Source organism: Musa acuminata, chromosome BXJ2-10 (genome assembly GCF_036884655.1).
Source record: "Musa acuminata AAA Group cultivar baxijiao chromosome BXJ2-10, Cavendish_Baxijiao_AAA, whole genome shotgun sequence".
Classification (NCBI taxonomy): Eukaryota; Viridiplantae; Streptophyta; class Magnoliopsida; order Zingiberales; family Musaceae; genus Musa; species Musa acuminata.
The window spans coordinates 35,432,842-35,450,413 of record NC_088347.1 but is presented as its reverse complement, the minus strand read 5'-3'; the positions used below and the strand labels follow the sequence as shown (position 1 = coordinate 35,450,413).

The window sequence follows — 17,572 nt, the reverse complement described above, 5'->3', positions numbered from 1 at the left end:
ATATAGTGTTTCTAGGTTTACATTGCATTCTAATCCACATGTGGTCACTCCAACGTGGATAGATGAGGATCGAATGAGATACAGTGAACGGAAAAGAGAGAAACGGAAGAGCAAACAAAATGGGCTCTTATATTTCATCGCTCCATCTTCTTTCAGTGGTCTAAGCATTATCGAGTGAGTTAGGTTTAGATGTCTTATATTCACAATTTCATAGGATGATTGTGACGACGACGAAAAGGCGTCTCTTTGTAGTATTCACCTATGTCCGTCCAACAGTGATCCGACGGTCAAAATTTGTTCCGTATACTACAACGGAAGGTACGCGGTCGATCGCATGGTTTCGTTAACTCCTTCGAGCCATCCCACTTGTAATTGGAGGTTCCGTGTGGGACCCACCCGCGACCTGTCCTTACGTAGGCAGGTATTGTTTGTGTTCCCCACCGACCCCGTTCGACGGCTTTCCTTGGTCGCGTTCCGCCCTCGATAGGCGGACGTCGAACTGCTTCTGCATTCGCCAAATTGGACGGCCCCCCTCTCTTCCTCCCATGGCGGAGGAGAGGCAAAGAGAGGTGGCGGCGACAAAGGCGGTGGAGCAGGACGTGAGGGGAGGACGGGTCCCGCTCATCGTGAAGGAGTTCGTCGCCGGGGGCGTCGCCGGCGGTGTCGCCAAGACGGCAGTCGCGCCGCTCGAGCGCGTGAAGATCCTGTTCCAGGTTCGATTCTCCTGCCTCGGCATTTGAATGGGCTCAGCCCTCGAGTTCGAATCGTCGCATCGACAGTGGGTCATCGGTACGGTTGTTAGGGGTGACTTTCTTGGTTGGATTTGGGACGGGGAAATCGAAGGATCGGGATATGCCGAAGGTTATTCCGTTTGATGCTTGTGTTGCGCGTAGAAGATGTTCCGATAGGGGCGTTATCAAGAATTCAAGCGATTGTATCGAGTAAATAGTGTTCGTGATCCTGTTTGAACCATGTTGTGATTGAATTAGGTGAAATTAACGATCGGGGAAAGTGCTTCCACAACAATTGGGCCTAATTAGATTTCGATACTTATCATCTGCCATTATATGCTGCCCCTTAGTTGACATAATCCTAATGACACTGAACAAGAGTCACAACTCTTAGAGATCTCTGGAAAATTAGTCTCGACTAGATGCAACCGTCACAATTGTCTCCATGTGGTATGTAATTGAAATGAATCAATGGGGAACTTGACTAAATTGACTAAGATAGAGAAAAGAAGTTGACCTCAGTGGAATTGTTTTTGCCCTGGTTGCATCCTTTGTAAACTTTTTTGCTTTCTTCTTGAGTTTATCCAATCAGTGGAAGAGAAGGCTATCGATAGTTTGATCAACTCTCTTGGATGCTTCACGCTTCATGAGGTGTTTTACTTTCATAGTTCTATTAGAAACTTGAGCTTTAGGGTGGAGGAAGGGTAAGAAGGAATCATTCAAGATGGTCACTCATTCATTTAAGAATACAGAAAATGTTTTGGGTTTTTATATGTATCAACATTTAAATATATGTCTTTGCAATTTCATGCTATCTCCCAGACTAGAAGAGCAGAATTTCACACTGTAGGATTGTTGGGATCCTTTCAAAAGATTCTACAGACAGAAGGTTTATTAGGATTCTACAGGTTTGTCTATAAATTTACAGTTTAGCAACCTTCAAGCTAGTCAGTCTTATCTACTTGATGCAGAATTATCCAATTCGGGATATTTTTTGGGTTTTCTTTGTTTCTCAGGGGGAATGGAGCCAGTGTTGCCCGAATTGTTCCCTATGCGGCTTTGCATTATATGGCATATGAACAATATCGAAGATGGATCATTCTTGGTTTTCCTGATGTGGGAAAGGGTCCTGTTCTTGATCTTGTTGCAGGGTCGATAGCTGGAGGGACTGCAGTTATTTTCACTTACCCTCTTGATTTAGTTCGTACAAAGCTGGCCTATCAGGTGTATAAAACTGTTAGTTGAGGGCTTCACTTCTTTTCCTTTTTTTTCCTTGTATGTCCTAAGAGCCATACCATTAACTTCCCGAACATGTATAGATATATGATCTTGTCATTTCTTATAGGATAAATACACCTGTTTTATGTCTGAGATCTGGATTCATCTTTGGTCTTGCGCTTGACATTATCTGCCTGTTCTTTTGGATTCTTTATATGAAATGTTTACATGTCTGAAATGGATTTTTGGAACCTTTGCAGGTTGTAGGACCATCATGGCTCAAAAATAAAGGTCCTTATCACTCTTCTGAACAGGTTTATCGGGGGATTCTTGATTGTATTTTGAAGATACACAGACAGAATGGCTTGAGAGGCCTATATCGTGGTGTAGGTCTGTGGTGATGCAATTTTATTTTATTACTTTGGACTTGTTATGTTATGCTCTCTGATCTTACTGAAGTATAAAAAAATATTGTAGAAGTGTTTCAGTATATCATGGTCAATTATCAGGAACCTTATTTTGTTATGAAATGTTTATAAAGGAAGTATATAGTTTCTTTTGAACTTGGTTAAATCAGAATTTATGTGGAAAAAATTTGGATGGTTTATAAAGGACAAAGTAGCTTAGGTTATATATAGGACTAGATGAGTCTACCACCAATAACTTGGACTTTAGCATTTCTAGGCCATGTGGTTCTAGGTTCATTATATTCAAGCTATTGGATCAATCAGCCTATCAAACCAGCCACGACTCAAGCAGCAACATCTTCATTCATAAGTTAAAGAGATTACTGCTGTTTCTCTTATCATCCATCTGTTTGAATTGATATAGAAAAGCTGATCTTCACCGCTTATTTAAATTATTTGGTTGGTATAATGTTAGTGCATTTAGAATGAACAGAGGTGACAATCCATGTAGCTCTTTGGACTGATTTGAACTACAAATTTTCTCAAATGTCTCAATATAAACCTGCACCTCTAGACATATAAGTGGTGCTTAAATGTTGTATAGAATGACTTGTAAATCAGACATGACCAAGAAACAAGACATGATTTCTTGATTTACCAAGCCTGTATCGTTCTTCAGAAGCTGGTTGGATTGGGATTCCTCTTTGAAAGCAAGCCAAACTAGGTGACTCTAATTGATAAACTCGAGTTAGATTCACTTCAATAGGTCATAGTTAAACATGACCGGTCGGTCATAAGTGTTATTTCCATTGTTATCACTGTGCTCTAAGTTTTTATATACTTATTGATTGATTCTTCTACGCTTATTATTGCTTTGTTGGTAGAGTAATATGAATTTTGCTATTAGGTCCATCATTATATGGGATCTTCCCTTACTCTGGTCTCAAGTTCTATTTTTACGAGGAGTTGAAGAGGCATATACCTGAAGAGCACAAACAAGATGTTATTATGAAGCTTGCTTGTGGATCTTTGGCTGCTTTATTGGGGCAAACAATAACATATCCCCTTGATGTTGTTAGACGACAAATGCAGGTATCTTGCTCGTGTATATACTCATTAAACTTTATAAATTAGAAAACTGGAAGAAATTATTGTTACAAAAGGATTACAATCCAGGTACAAGCCCTCTCAACATCTAACAATAAATCAGGGAAGGGAACCTTTGAAAGCCTTGTCATGATATCCCAAACTCAGGGTTGGAGACAACTCTTTTCTGGACTGAGCATCAACTACTTGAAGGTCTGTTCTCTTCGTCGTCATTTATTTCATTGAAGGTCGCGAATGATTTGATCGAATTTATATCAACTCTTTCGCTTCTACTTTAATAACATCAATTTGACTTAACAACGTGATTGCAGCATCTTAGTCACATCTACTCTTCTTAATCAGATGTGTATTTGGTGTTTCTTAATACGGATTGCTTTCTTGTAAAAGTCTCTTAACAAGAACTGGTAAATATTTGTTTTTGTAGGTCGTACCATCAGTGGCAATAGGATTTACTGTATATGATATCATGAAGTCATGGCTTAAGGTTCCATCTCGAGATGAAGCAGCTGCTGCTTCAGCAGTGACAGAGAATAAGAGTAACCATCCATCATCCCTTCACACAAGCTGATGCTGAAAGCAATCGATACAACACTTAAAATCACAAAGGCCTGCTTCTAAATTCTTGCATGCATCTTCCTTCCAAAGGAGCTGATTTTGTTATGTACAGTTTAATATCCTTACAAAGTGTACATCTCCATTTGTTCAGTTCTTATTTTTTTTACAGATTGGCACAGATGTATGATGCCTGTAAATAGTTCTTAGCCCCTGCTGCTGAAGGTCATGGACATCAGAAAAGAAAAAATACAATTACCCAAAGGGTATTAATAAATGTAGCTGACAATTTTCTTGTATTTGAGCAGTTGAGGCATTTCAGTTCCATGTATTGAACTTGATTGCTCTTGAAATTGTATCATATTAACATACATCTGTATCCATCATTGCAAATTGCCTTTGTTACTTGGACAATTTTATGACTCAATTGTGCATCGTGATGAGATTAGGGTTTTCTAATATTTTGATATCATTGCATACCGCCTCTGTTACTTGGGTCAATTTTGCTGTATGAAACTAATCAGGAGATCAAGGAGAGCTGTGCTCTCTCAACTAGTCCTACGAGGAAACAGTGTCCTGTGGAAGAGTCTCTTCCTGTGGTGCATGGTCTGTGAGTGCAGTGAGTTGAGACATGGTGCATGACCTCCAAGTTCTGCATTATCAAACCCTCTGATCTCTGGGAATTTAATTAGATAAAGACAGTTCCTTAAGTTTCAAATCTCTTCCCTTTCCCCTCTCCCCTCACCTGGTCTGCAAGCAGCAGAAGACTTGTCCCCTCGTGGGACTGACATTGTCATTGCTTCTAGGTTCCCTGGGAACAGCATCAACTTCTGAGCAAGCAGAAAGAAAGGGGATGGAGAGGACACGACCTCCTGATAGATAGAGCAGAGGGGTCCCTTTCCAGTTTGTTAGTAGTTGATAGAAGTAGAGCCTGGAAAGAGTGGCTCACACACAAACTCTCTCTCTCTCTCTCTCTCTCTCTCTCTCTCTCTCTCTCTCTCTCTCCATGAGAGATGAGAGTTCTGAGGTAGTGTCACATGTCTCCCAAGGTCCCTTCACATGTTTCCTATGCTCGAGCCTCCACCTTTGTACTTGGTCAGCCTCCTGAAACCAATGCCTTTGGATGGACTACTATTTTACTGCTCTTTTTTCTCCTTTCCTACCTCTCAAGGGGCATTCCTGGTCATGGCCATTGGAAAATCTAATCCGGTACCAGGAGAAGGTCTGCTTTAGCCCCACCACCTGATGCACACACACAAACACGCACAATCCTTGCTGTCTGTCCATTGAATGGGTTGACTCCTTTTGTGGCCCTCTCCTTCTTCGTGAGATGTATTGCCCTAGTTTTATGCAAGTGGTGGCACCACTTAGACTATTTATTGGCCAGCCTTCATGGCTCAGAACTCAGAGAGAGAGAGAGAGAGAGAGAGAGAGAGAACACAGAAACAAGGCAGAAGCGTTCCTTAATATGTTGACATTAAACTAATACAGCGATCCACCACCATGGCTTAGAATATACAAAGCAGCAGCAGTCATTAAAGAACCCTCCCCACTTGCTCTCCTCTCTTCTGAGTACAGCAGCCATTAGAAATGGAGTTAAACAAAGGAGGATAATCGTTCATGTTCATCATCGCCCAACTAACCACAGTTTGAAGGTGTGTGATCTCACGAGGAGGCCATCGCCACCGTCGCAAGCTTCTGCAAGTTGAGCTTCACGACGATGTCGGTGAACATCTTGGTGTCCTCCTCGGTGTTCCCCTCGGGGATGTCCACCACGTACGACTCCAAGACGACGGTGTAGGCCTTGCCCTCCGTGTGGAACTCAGTGACCGACGTGACGGACCGGTAGTTCTTGAGCCGATGCTCGCCGCCCATGACGCTGAAGCTGAGGATGTGGCGGTCGTCGTCCAGGATCTCCAGCCGCTCGACGCTCGTCGACGCCGGGATGCCCGACACCACGGTGACCTCCCTGACGCTGCCGACGCCGCCGTCGCCGTGGACCAGGCTGCAGCTCTTGATGAAGTGCTTGTACCGCTGCGGCTTGTCGAACCGCCGGACAACGGGCCACACGGCTTGCAGGGGCGCGTCGATGCGCTGCGTGATGAGCGAGGTGCACGTCCCCGGCGCCCCCGGGAAGGTGTGGTGCGTTCGGATCACCGGCTCCAGCGCTGCCATCTCCTCCTGGGTCAACCCCTGGGAACACGAAGCGTGGTGGTGAGGCTCCATGGCTCCCTCTCTCTCTCTCTCTCTCTCTCTCTCTCTCTCTCTCTCTCTCTCACAGCAAAATAAAGAAGATTAAGAAGAGAGGGGGAGGAGAGGAATGGCGCAAGCTGGGCACCATTTGGATTAGTTTACTCTATTATGTATGTGATGTTTTCCTAAGACAGATATGCCCTCATAGCTGTATGCATATGGCTCAGCTTGTGTATGGTTGCAGAGGGACCACATAGCACTTCGGTTGTCATGTCATCAACGGGCCCATGCATGCGCCCTGGTTTGTATGAGGCAATAGTTGGTCTCCGACGATATGGAAAGAAACCTAAGGATGCTGTTCGAGTGAGAAAACCTTGTTGTGACATGGAAATCTATGCATGCCCACTGTGTCGTCTTCGGTGCATGCACGAGGACTTGAGAGGAAGGCGACTGCGAAAGGCAGGTGAACATGAAGGAGAGGACAAAGCGGGTGTAAATGGGGAGTGTTGTCCCTTTCGGCGGAAAGGTGGGCGTGCAGATTCGCAGGTCATGTGAGTCAGCCACAAGAGTTGCATGTTTTGTGGCCTAATAATTAACCCCCCCCTCTCTCTCTCTCTCTCTCTCTCTGGTTTCATTCCCCCAGTCGTGTACTTTGGCTGCGATGAAGCCCCTGGATTGTGTTTCTTCGACTCATTCTTGTCACCTTGCATCAGTTCATGTAAAGCTACAGAGGCGGTGGGTTGATGATGGGGTTAGAAAAGCCAAACACTTATCTAAGTATTAATATCATATACATAATTAATGTCAAGAATTCTTGGAAGGACTCTACCACACATTTTAGTATTCGGTTACTGAGATGAACACTCTGCAGGAGTTGGACTAAATGAACACACCGAGTGCCAACATGCTAAATAGTTTTATTTCATGCCCAAAATCTGTAAGAAAGAGACGATGAAGACCTCGGCTGACATTTGAGTACCTACCATATGTAGAGACTGGTTATCATCACACAATCTAAAAGATTTAAGTTCTACCTCGACCGATCTTCTGTAATTGGAAACCTTATGAAATGAGGAAGTCGAGGTCTTCTCTGATGTGTAACTCCTCCTAGTAGCTTGAGAGAGAATGAGCAGAGTCTCGTCTGCAGTTCGACCAATACTCTGCCACCAGCTTGGCGAAGGCCGAGCTGCGGTTCTCGATTAGTCTTGATGGCTTGTCGTACTCCACCAGCTTACCTGCGGGTTCCAATTTCAAGTGAACAAGAAAAGAGTAACCATTGCACCGATCACCATTACACGCAGTAATTTGCGAGTCTAAGAATTGTCTGTCTCAGAGAACATACCGTAAGAAAGTACCATGACCATGTCACTGTCTGTGACTGTCGGTACTCTGTGAGCAATTGTTATCACCGTGCAGCTTGCGAACTCCTCCTTGATGACTCGCTGTAACACGGCATCGGTTGCCGAGTCTATGGACGCAGTTGCTTCATCCAACACGAGGACTCGGTTCTTCCGGAGGAGGACGCGACCGAGACAAAAGAGCTGGCGCTGCCCGGCGCTCCAGTTTTGGCCATCGTCGGTCACTGTCAGTGGAGCAAATTAGACCGTCGCCGTATGTGATCGAGGTTATTTCTAGTGAACAGACGGTCTCACCGGGTGAATCCAGCAGAGTAGGAAGAGTGCTGATGGCCGCTTTCAGCTGACATTTCTCTAAGGCCTGCAATTGTCAGTTCATGGAGAACGTAAATGACAGATTTGACTGTCAATCATAATTCTTATGGAGATATGGTGATTTGGCTACCTCCCATATCTCCTGATCGGTATGAAGGCCAAGAGGATCCAGGTTGCTTCGGATGCTGCCTCTGAACAGAGTGGGCTCTTGAGGTATTATGCTCAGCTTCATTCTGAGATCCTTGAGGCCGATGGAGCATATGTCGACCTCATCGATCAGAATCCTCCCACTGGTTGGATCCACCAGACGAAACAGTGCACTTATGAGAGTTGTTTTCCCACTCCCAGTCCTTCCCACAACCCCTATCTTGTGTCCTGACGCAAAGGTGCAGGTGATCCCTTTGAGAACCAGAGGAGCATTTGGACGATACTTCACCTGTTCGACAAAAGTCTATCAGATGACTCACAAGATGGCAAAAGTTCTGATACATGATCTAATTCCTCACCTTTAGATCTTGCAAATCTATCCTTCCTTCGCTGGGCCACGTAGGTGGATGCGGCCTCTTGTCATGGATGACTGCAGGAGGCTCTGATGGGATATGCATGAACTGCTTTATCCGCTCCACAGAGATGATACAGTTTTCTAGGGTGGAGTAAAACCTTGTCAAGAAGGCTTGGGAAGAAGAAAGAGTTAAAGCGTAGGAGAGACAGAGACCAGAGAATCCTGCAACGTATCCAAAGGAATCCGGTGATCAAAATTGAGCTGTATCCAATGACTAAAAGATGGATGTGGTCATTCATGTACCAGGAGAGATAGTTCTTTGTGGTAGCAGAACAAGGCAAAGAGATGAAGTAAATATGGTCAGATTCTGGAGTGCTTCGACCCGCAGAAGCACCCATTCCAGTGTGCCGATCGTGTGGTAGAACAACGCTGCGTCAGTGTCGATTAGGCGTAGATTAGTCTGGATGAACCTATCGATTGTCCCAAAAGCACGGATCGTCACAACACCATTCAATGACTCTGCTGCGTAGTTCATGGCTGGTGCCTTCGTCGTTCCATTGATCCTTACAAGCTCCCTTGCTGATGCCACATAGTACCTCTGCAATTCCACATGGCCATGAGAGATCAAACTGGCAGCGAGTGAAAGCAGAGCCGGTAGGAGAGTTACCTGAACAAAGATCATTCTGATCATCACTGGGACTGCTACGATCAGCACTTGCCATGTCACAGATGCCATGATTATTATCATTCCTGAGATTTCTAACGACCCAGACAGCACGAAAACGATGGAGTAAGGTATATCGAAGTCCAAAATACTCAGATCAGAGGATACCTGCAGTGGTAACATACAGATTTGTCAGTACAATGTGTGACACGATGCTGCTGAGGATGGGAAGTACTTCACTCACCCTTGTTAGAATCCTTCCCACGGGTGTCGAGTCGAAGAACGACATAGGAGCTTTGAAGACCGAGTCCATGAGAGAGGAGAAGAAAGCCTTCGAGGCATTTAGACCCTGTCGAGCAGCAACCAAGCTTCTCGTGTATGCAAAGAGGCAGCTAAGGATTGAGATCACTGCATAAACTCCGACCAGGATTCCACCACTGACATGCTGCAGCTGGGCGACCACGGCCAACCAGTAGCCCGAGAGGCTTTGGAGAAGCACGAATACAGACTGAAGCAGGATCATCCAAACAAGAAGAGTGTAACCCTTGGAAACTTGGAGATAGTCTCGATATGGCTTCCATCCGAGATCACCTATCGCCGTCTCTTCATCTTCGGTGAGCTGCGCGGCTGAGAGGCCCTGACTGGATATTTCGACCTCACTCTCCTGCTTTGTGGGCTGATGCGCGTCATGTTCTTGACCACCGCCTGCACTTTCTGCAAGATTTTGGTTTCCATGGCTTGAAGAATCTATGATGTTCATGGAAGATTGATGAGCATTGACCAACTGCTCGAAAGCTGTTCCCGACTTCAGTAGCTGCTCGTAAGTTCCTTCCTGTGCGACCTTTCCATGTTCCATCACCTGGCAAGCAAGAAGCTGGTCAAGCCCCCACCTGACTTGCTCATGAACGAGCCTCGCCAAAAGAAGACACCTTACCAGAATCCGATCGGTTTCCGGGAGAAACTCAACTTGGTGAGTCACAAGAACGACGGTCTTCTTCTCCAGAGCAGACATCACACAATCCTGCAGGTTTTCATCGTCCCACCAGTAGTTTAGGCAACACATGCAGACGAAAGCATTACATTCAGATACGCAGCAGCCGTTCTTACATGGAAAAGGATCGCAGCAGTATGCGCATCAACTGCACTGAAAGGATCGTCGAGGAGATAAATGTCTGCATCGTTGTAGACTGCTCTAGCGAGCTGGATCCTCTGCTTCTGTCCCCCGCTCATGTTCAGTCCTCTCTGCCCAATCTCCGTGAGGTCGCCATGGTCGAAGTTGTCGATGTCCTTGTCCAGTGCACATGATTTGATGGCCTTCTCGTAGAGTGCCTCGTCCATTGGTTTCCCGTAGAGAATGTTGTCACGAAGTGTCCCGCTCTGAGTCCAGGATGTCTGCGAAACATATGCGATCGATCCGAAGACCTCAACCTGAAAAGAACAGAGCATTACAATCTCAAGATTACGTCGAGGAAGTAACCGTTCTATCTAAGAGAATTGATGTTCCTGACTCACAGATCCTGAGAGTTTTGGTATCTCTCCAAGTATGGCATACAACAATGATGATTTCCCAGAACCAACAGGCCCACAAACAGCTACCTTTTCTCCTTTGTTTATGGTCAGATTAAGATTCTTTAGCGTGGGGATAGATTCACCTGCTTCCCAACAGAAAACCCCATTCCTCAACTGGACACTGAGATTGGAGTTCTGTAGATGGCTTCTCTTGACATCATCTTCTTTGATTTCGTCTTCGTGCAGGAAGGTGTTGATTCTATCTAATGATACCTTGACTTGAATCATGATCGAAAGGACCTCAGGAAGCATTCGGACAGGCTCCGACATGACACGCAATGTTGCGAGCACCGTGAAGATCGTGCTGGCATTCAAAGGAGCGCTTCCCATGGCTGCCGTGCCTGCAAACACTACCGATGAAACGATGGTGGGAGACATCCAATACAGAGCAGAGCCGTAGGCCTTCTTGTTCTGGATCTCCGACAACCACTTGAACTCCACGTCTCTGAGATCTTGGATCATCTTCCTGAAGTGTTCCTCCCATGACTGCAGCTTGATGATCTTCATGCTGTTCAAGGCTTCGGATGTTGCCCTCAGTCTTTCGTCCTGCGCCGACATGAACTTGGATTGGTAACTCTGTAAGATCTTCGCGAAGGGCACGTTGGCGATCCCGAGGATGATCAGAGGAACGAGCCCCGGAAGTGCACCGATGCCGACAGCCCAAAAGAGTATCGCCACCGAGAACAGCAGCTGCAGCGGTAGACTCCATGCCATGTGAAACCAGTAAGGGAAGTCCCCGAGTCTGTAGGCGTCAACCGCGATGTAGTTGACGATCTCACCCGTGGAATGCTTTCTCCTGCCATGGCTCGAAAGCTTCAACATCTTCTCGAAGATGGCTGCCATTAGCGCCGAACGCATCCTCATGCCCAGCCTCCTCGACTCGAAGAACCAATGCCTTTGGGACAGGGACTCCACCAGCTTCAGCAGCACCAGGATTCCAACCAGTGCGAGGCCCATGAACAGATCTTTCTCCTCGCGGTAATTGTACTGCACAAACACGTAAAGTAGGATCGGAGATGCTGAAACTGCTACTGTTTTCAGAAGCGCATAGACACTTGTGATCAAGATCTCCATCAAGTAACACTCTGCCAGTGCCGAGGACACCAAATTCCTGCTCTTTCCTTTTGCCCCACGCCCGACATCCCAGATCTGGAAGAATCTCTTATAGGCATACGACGCCTCGTCTTCCAAATCCAGCGGAGGTATGTCGTCGAGGTGCAATGGCTTGGAGAAACCCAGACGCAGCAAAGGGTTCAACCATGAAAACGTCAGGCGACCGAGTAGGCCAGCCTTCTTCACCGCAGCATGGTTCGGTCTGTTGTCGCTCGGTAAGGGTCGAGATATGCCGTCTTTTGGATTGCCTTTGTGAAGATACCTCTGAACGGCGAGCCTGATGGCGCAGTAAAGAAGCAGCAGGTTCACAGACCACGACAACAGATCGAGGATTGGAAGGCTACGACGACCATCGTTCAGCAGGAGGTTCAAAGTATGTGCAGAGGAGACAAGTGAAGATGAAGTCCACCAGATTAGGCTTAGATTTTGTACCCATTCAGTGGGCTGAATGATCAAGGAAACAGCTACAGCTATCCAGATCAGGCTTCTGGCGAAGTAAGAGAACCATGTCCAGTTCATGAGCTCATGTTCTTCCAGAGATAAAGCCCTGACGCCAGCGCTGAAGTATGCAATGCCAGTTAAAGCACAGCAAACAGAGATGACGATGAAATCCCGTCGCCGGCATCTACTCCAGCTGTTGGACTGCCTTCTGAAACAAGCTATTATAAGCAGGCTGAAGGAGTAGATGACAAGGAAAAGAATGTTGAGGAAATCTATCAAGCTTCTTTGTGTGCATGCGGATCCAAGATCGAACACTTCCCCGCAGTCCCAAGGGAACCAACCTGAAAGATGACACAAATTCCCCACAGGATCAAACTGTATGTGCACAGAAAGAGGACGAGAAAAGAAAGATTTTGCTTGAGGGAAATGCTGAAAACAAGATTGGAGAACCAAATCATGCTGGTGCTGAATCCAAGTAAGTAGTCATATATTCCAAAGAGTTTTACATCAAGACAAGTAAAGCGATCGAGAGGGGTACCTAGCAAGCTCTGTGAAGAAGCCATGCTCTCGAGATTGTTGCTGATGGATTCCTCCAGCTTGCTGCAACCAAGGCGGTGACACAACCACACTGGCACAGGTACGTACAAAGGTCTTCTCTGACGTTTTGCAGCTGCCTATTATGACTCGAATCGTTTGGTTGTGCCGAGATGAGAACTCAAATCGTGCTTCCATTTCTCTACTTACTGTGCTTAGGCCACCTAATGCTGAAGTAGTCAAAGCAACTCTTGTCTGATTACACAAGTAATACATGAAAAAGAACACAGAGTCCCAGTGGCAGCAGTGGATTACAGATTCTTCTGTTAAAAAATTAATGTATATATATATATATATATAATATTTTATCTTATCTTTTAAATAAGTTGATTAGGTAAAATTATAAAGATAAAGAACTCTTGATTTAAATTATTATTTTATATCTATAAATAGATGATATGTAGATCCAATATAACTTTTCTTTTCTACTTCCACCTTGGTTCTTCTTCTTTTATTTGATTTAATCTCAAGCTAGTATCATCTTATTGTTCTTATTTTGAGAAATGATTATAATTGCATGTCTTTTACCTCTCCCTTTCTTCACATAGTATCATGACCACAAGGGTAATAATCTATATTTCAAGATCTCTTTAGTAAAGAAGATAATATTTTTTTAGTATGAATTACAATAATCGAGTTGGTTGGCTTGATATTAAACTTTTTTTAATATATCTATAAGATCTAAAAAACTTGTTTGAAGTTTTATCTCTATGAGATCTGGTTCGTGGCAATGCAACAACATAAATTTATATTTTATATTATCTTGAAACATATTATTGGTTGTAAATCGACCTTAAAGATTTGAATCACTCTTGATGCATCGTTCAACACAGCTCGACTTGAGTACTTAGAGAATGATTTGATAAATGACATCTAAGAGGATCTCTCAATTTCTTAGTATTTTTTTTTTAAGATTAAAGATTTATATTCAGAGATATTACTTTAGATCCAAGTAAGTATATTTCTTATGCATAAATGAAAATTTATATTATTCGTAAAATTTTGTATTTATTTAAGGATGGGTTCAACAATTATTTTTAGTAAAATTAAAAAATCTTTTTGCTTCCCAAAAACCTTTAGATTTTTTTTACTTTAGAGGGAGATGAATATGCCCTTTTTATAAATAAAAAATAAAGATAAGAAGGATATTGCTAATAGCAAATTGACTCTTCTTGGAACAATGATATAAATCAAAAGAAGATCAAGTATTATAGGTGTGGCAAGCTAAGTTATATCAAGAAAAATTATCATGTTAAGATTACAGGAGGAAATATTATAAATAAAAAAAGATTATTTTAATATTACTTATGAAGATTGAGATAAATATTTTATAGTTGAACTCATATATAAATACACCACAATAAAATAGTGTGACAGAACGAAAGATTCAATATCTTACGGAGACTTATAAATATTGGCTTCATGTAAAGAATTTATCTAAAACTGTATAGGTAGAATGTATAACATGTGTAACTTTTGTTATTAATTGAAAACTTCTTAGTCCAATCATTATGAAGTCTCCTTTAGGGCTTATGCTTGATAAGAAACCAAATGTTAAATATTTCATAGTAATTAGTTCTTTATGCTATGTTCACATATCGTGCTAAAAAAGCACGCTTGATGCTAAGGCTAAGAAATATATTTTTATTGACTATGATGAAAGGAAGAAATATTGAAAATGTATGAATCCACAAACATATAGGTATATAGTATCTCGAGATATTATGCTCGATGAAGTTTCTTTTCAAAATATCAATCACAATAGTAAAAGTGATATATGCTCAAAACTGATAGTTGAGTTTCGTTTATCATCTAGAGCTCCTATGGATTTTAGCTTATATATTTCCTTTTATATATCTATTTCTATTATTTTTTCATTACCAATGGTAGAGCAAAGTGATAAAAGTAATAATGTTCATGAAGAGAAAATTTTAATATTGAGAATAAAAAAAATAATAATTATTAAACTAGCATGTTACAAAGATAGAGACAATGTAAGCATATGTCATTATTTCTTTTCTAAACTAGTTGATGATCTTAAGCCTATTTATTTTGAGAAAGCCAAAGGTGTTTAGGAATAAGAGGATGCGATGGATGAAGAAATAAAACTTAAGATCTTATGCTAAAACCTATAAATATAGATCTAATTACTTGCAAATGAGTTTACAAGGTAAAAACATAACTTAAATAAAAATATAGATCATTATAAGATAAGAATTATTATACGTAAATTTTCTCAAAAATATAAATAAGATTATAATAAAATATTTAGTCATGTGGCCAAAAATAATATCTATCAACGATTACACGAGCAACTAATCTTAAATGGAAGCTTTGACAATTTGACATAAAAAATACCTTTCTATATGGTGAAATTAACAAGAACATTCATATCGAATGACCATGGGATGTACATCTATTTCCAAACAAAATCTTTCTCCGAAGGATCGTTTGAAAATTTTCGAAGTAAGTCAGGACTTATCTTCAAAAAAATATTTTTAAGTATGAAAATTTAAAATACATCTTTTGAAAGATTTTAGATGATTACTTTTTAATCTTATTTTTTAAATATTTATTTATATAAAAGTATAAAGAGATCTTTTTGTTTAAATTATTATTCTGCACCTATAAATTATTATTCTACACCTATAAATAAAATAAAATAATTATTTTATTTATGTAGATCTATCCAAGTCTAAGTGTTTAGGTTTATGGGGCTCAAGTGCGAGAGTAGTTTAAGATCATGTACGTAATTTTACTTTCATTTTTAGAAGTTTAATATAACCTTTTTTTTTACTCTTATTTGACTAATAATATCTACTTACTATTATAAGAGAAAAAAAAAAATTATATTTATATATGGTCTTGATCTTTCCGAAACATCTTCGAGAGTAACGAGAACGAGGAGGGAACACATCCACATGAAAGGCTTAATGGTGACAGCTCTCAATGCATCTGTTTGTCTCGTCATCCAAAATGTGATTAAAGGAAATCTGGCCGTATGGCTCAGAAATGACGAAAACTCTGCCTTCCAATCCATGAATTGAAAACTTGAGGTAAAATTATTTGACTACAAGAAAAAAAAATATCATATGTCTCTCTCATTGCTGGCCAAAGCACAGCTGCATGTTTTCTGCCACAACCAAAATTCTTTCTGCATAGAAATCACATTAGAACAAAGCTAGGGTGGCCTGACTGTTCTTTGTTATCTTTTATCCGGTTGACTTATCCAAGCTCTCGTGGCCTGTCACAGATCACTGCGATAGCAAACAAGTTTGATGATTCAAGCGCTTACATATCACTGCAATAAATGCCATCACTATTGACCGAATCAAAAGAAACTGGGCTGCATCCAAAACCATGTAGCATGAAGTTGCAGAGATCCAACAGATAAGGGTCAATCATGGTTTTTAATTTTCTTTCTTGCTCACTACACGATGAGATCTTTCTGAAATAGTCAACAGTGTGCAGTCAAGAAAGATCAATTTTGATGATCGGATTTTATGTTGAAACAACTATTTTGATGATGGTAAATTTTGTTCTTGTTTCGTATAAGGTGACATGCATACCATGTTTTCCAGTCATGCTCTGATCTTTCTGGTTCACGTTCGTATGAATAGAGCAACTCAGACACGAAATACGAATGAAGAACTCGATGAAATGCTTGATTTGCCGCCATCGAACTCCATTTTCTGACACTCTCGGGAAAAGTGCCAAAAAATAATTGGATGATGATGAAAAAGATTTTAGCATAAGTAAATTATAATAACAATTTAACGTCTATTGTATCGACTGTTTGGGATCGATTATATGAATATTTTATCATCATAAATAATTATATCATTATTTATCAATTCAATCCAAAAATTTAAATTACTAAATTATAGATCAAACTCGATATATCTCGATCGAATTTATCAATATCAATATAAATTATTAGATTATGGACAAACATATTGATTACCTTATCTTATTCATAAGGATGCATATAGTAGTATAGTATGTATGGTACCGCGAACTCTAATATTTTTTAAAAATAATTTAAATAAAGAAATTTAATTATTCTTTGACATATTATATATATATATATATATATTATGATCAAACTTAATATATGTGACTTCACTTGGTCAATATTTATTTACTAATGTGATATTATTCTGTTATTTCTCTTCCGAACACTTGTAATGCGCTGAAACTCGATCCATACAGTCATGAAAGCAAAGGAAGATCGTAAACGTTAGCTCAGGAATGACATGACATGATTCAAATAATTATGTTCTGCCACACTCCATGCCAAATCCATTGCTTTGTCGCAAAAAGGATGTAGCAGCGGAAGTATGTGACATGATAACCTTTTCCATGCATCTCAAACTACAGGACGATGTCTTTGTCGAAGCTGAAGTTTATTTGGATGGACATAGTGGCAGACGTAGGACCAAGAGTTGTCGGGCTCGCCATATCTGTATCAGTCCTGCGACAGATCTCGACAATTCTGTCATTTGGTCAGATGCCACGAAGGAGCAATCCTGTTCGAGGGGAATGCGCGAATCAATTATTGATCGTTTCGTCGTCTTTTACTCTTGATTGCAAGATAAGGTGTCGAGCGTCGTTTCTGCTTTCTAGGGTCGGTAACCGAGGAGGCTGACCGTGGCATCTGATTCACCTTCGCCAAAGATGAGTTCAGCTGGAGGGCAGAGCGCCATCCAATGGATGGGCTGACAGCCGAATGATAAAAAGTTGCGGACCGCCAAACCTAACGCAAAAAGAAAGGTGAACGAGACCTTTGATTGACTGATAGGGTTGGCAAT

At 41.8% G+C, this 17,572-nt stretch overlaps 3 protein-coding genes across 7 annotated transcripts; 1 reads left to right on the top strand and 2 right to left on the bottom strand.

Annotated features, from left to right (window-relative positions):
- Positions 1 to 430: 430 nt before the first annotated feature.
- On the top strand, positions 431 to 4,442 carry LOC135625412 (mitochondrial carrier protein CoAc2-like). 4 transcript variants are annotated; one of them, XM_065130193.1, is made up of 8 exons: positions 431 to 713; positions 1,554 to 1,639; positions 1,748 to 1,967; positions 2,210 to 2,339; positions 3,264 to 3,448; positions 3,533 to 3,655; positions 3,888 to 4,069; positions 4,188 to 4,386. In XM_065130193.1, exons 1-7 carry the CDS (start codon positions 546 to 548, stop codon positions 4,029 to 4,031), a joined length of 1,056 nt encoding a protein of 351 aa, XP_064986265.1. In that variant the 5' UTR covers positions 431 to 545; the 3' UTR covers positions 4,032 to 4,069; positions 4,188 to 4,386. The 4 variants fall into 4 exon arrangements, with proteins under 4 accessions (XP_064986265.1, XP_064986268.1, XP_064986267.1 ...); XM_065130195.1 differs by having other exon boundaries at positions 432 to 713; positions 1,748 to 1,955; positions 4,188 to 4,442; XM_065130196.1 differs by lacking the exon at positions 4,188 to 4,386 and having other exon boundaries at positions 1,748 to 1,904; positions 3,888 to 4,173.
- Positions 4,443 to 5,457: 1,015 nt separating this feature from the next.
- On the bottom strand, positions 5,458 to 6,290 carry LOC135625413 (abscisic acid receptor PYL2-like). Its single transcript, XM_065130197.1, has one exon. The coding sequence runs from the start codon at positions 6,239 to 6,241 to the stop codon at positions 5,681 to 5,683; it is 561 nt and encodes a 186-aa protein (XP_064986269.1). The 5' UTR covers positions 6,242 to 6,290; the 3' UTR covers positions 5,458 to 5,680.
- A 798-nt stretch (positions 6,291 to 7,088) lies between these two features.
- Positions 7,089 to 12,861, bottom strand: LOC103969423 (ABC transporter C family member 8). Of its 2 annotated transcripts, XM_009382939.3 has the most exons (12): positions 12,706 to 12,861; positions 10,557 to 12,508; positions 10,152 to 10,472; positions 9,979 to 10,065; positions 9,289 to 9,903; positions 9,048 to 9,212; positions 8,684 to 8,978; positions 8,385 to 8,602; positions 8,009 to 8,314; positions 7,861 to 7,924; positions 7,551 to 7,790; positions 7,089 to 7,443 (listed from the first exon to the last, which is right to left on the bottom strand). In XM_009382939.3, exons 1-12 carry the CDS (start codon positions 12,728 to 12,730, stop codon positions 7,316 to 7,318), a joined length of 4,416 nt encoding a protein of 1,471 aa, XP_009381214.2. In that variant the 5' UTR covers positions 12,731 to 12,861; the 3' UTR covers positions 7,089 to 7,315. The 2 variants fall into 2 exon arrangements, with proteins under 2 accessions (XP_009381214.2, XP_009381215.2); XM_009382940.3 differs by lacking the exon at positions 8,009 to 8,314.
- Positions 12,862 to 17,572: the final 4,711 nt, after the last annotated feature.

Excerpts from the sequence above, each read along its gene's own strand:
- LOC103969423 (XM_009382939.3), bottom strand. The coding sequence starts at position 12,730 with ATGGCTTCTTCACAGAGCTTGCTAG. Across the intron at positions 9,213-9,288 it reads TGGGAAGGATTCTAACAAGG|GTATCCTCTGATCTGAGTAT; the intron begins GTGAGTGAAGTA and ends TTACCACTGCAG. Across the intron at positions 8,315-8,384 it reads TAGATTTGCAAGATCTAAAG|GTGAAGTATCGTCCAAATGC; the intron begins GTGAGGAATTAG and ends TTTGTCGAACAG.
- LOC135625412 (XM_065130193.1), top strand. The coding sequence starts at position 546 with ATGGCGGAGGAGAGGCAAAGAGAGGTGGCGGCGACAAAGGCGGTGGAG. Across the intron at positions 2,340-3,263 it reads AGGCCTATATCGTGGTGTAG|GTCCATCATTATATGGGATC; the intron begins GTCTGTGGTGAT and ends TTTTGCTATTAG. Across the intron at positions 3,449-3,532 it reads TTGTTAGACGACAAATGCAG|GTACAAGCCCTCTCAACATC; the intron begins GTATCTTGCTCG and ends ATTACAATCCAG.
- LOC135625413 (XM_065130197.1), bottom strand. The coding sequence starts at position 6,241 with ATGGAGCCTCACCACCACGCTTCGTGTTCCCAGGGGTTGACCCAGGAG.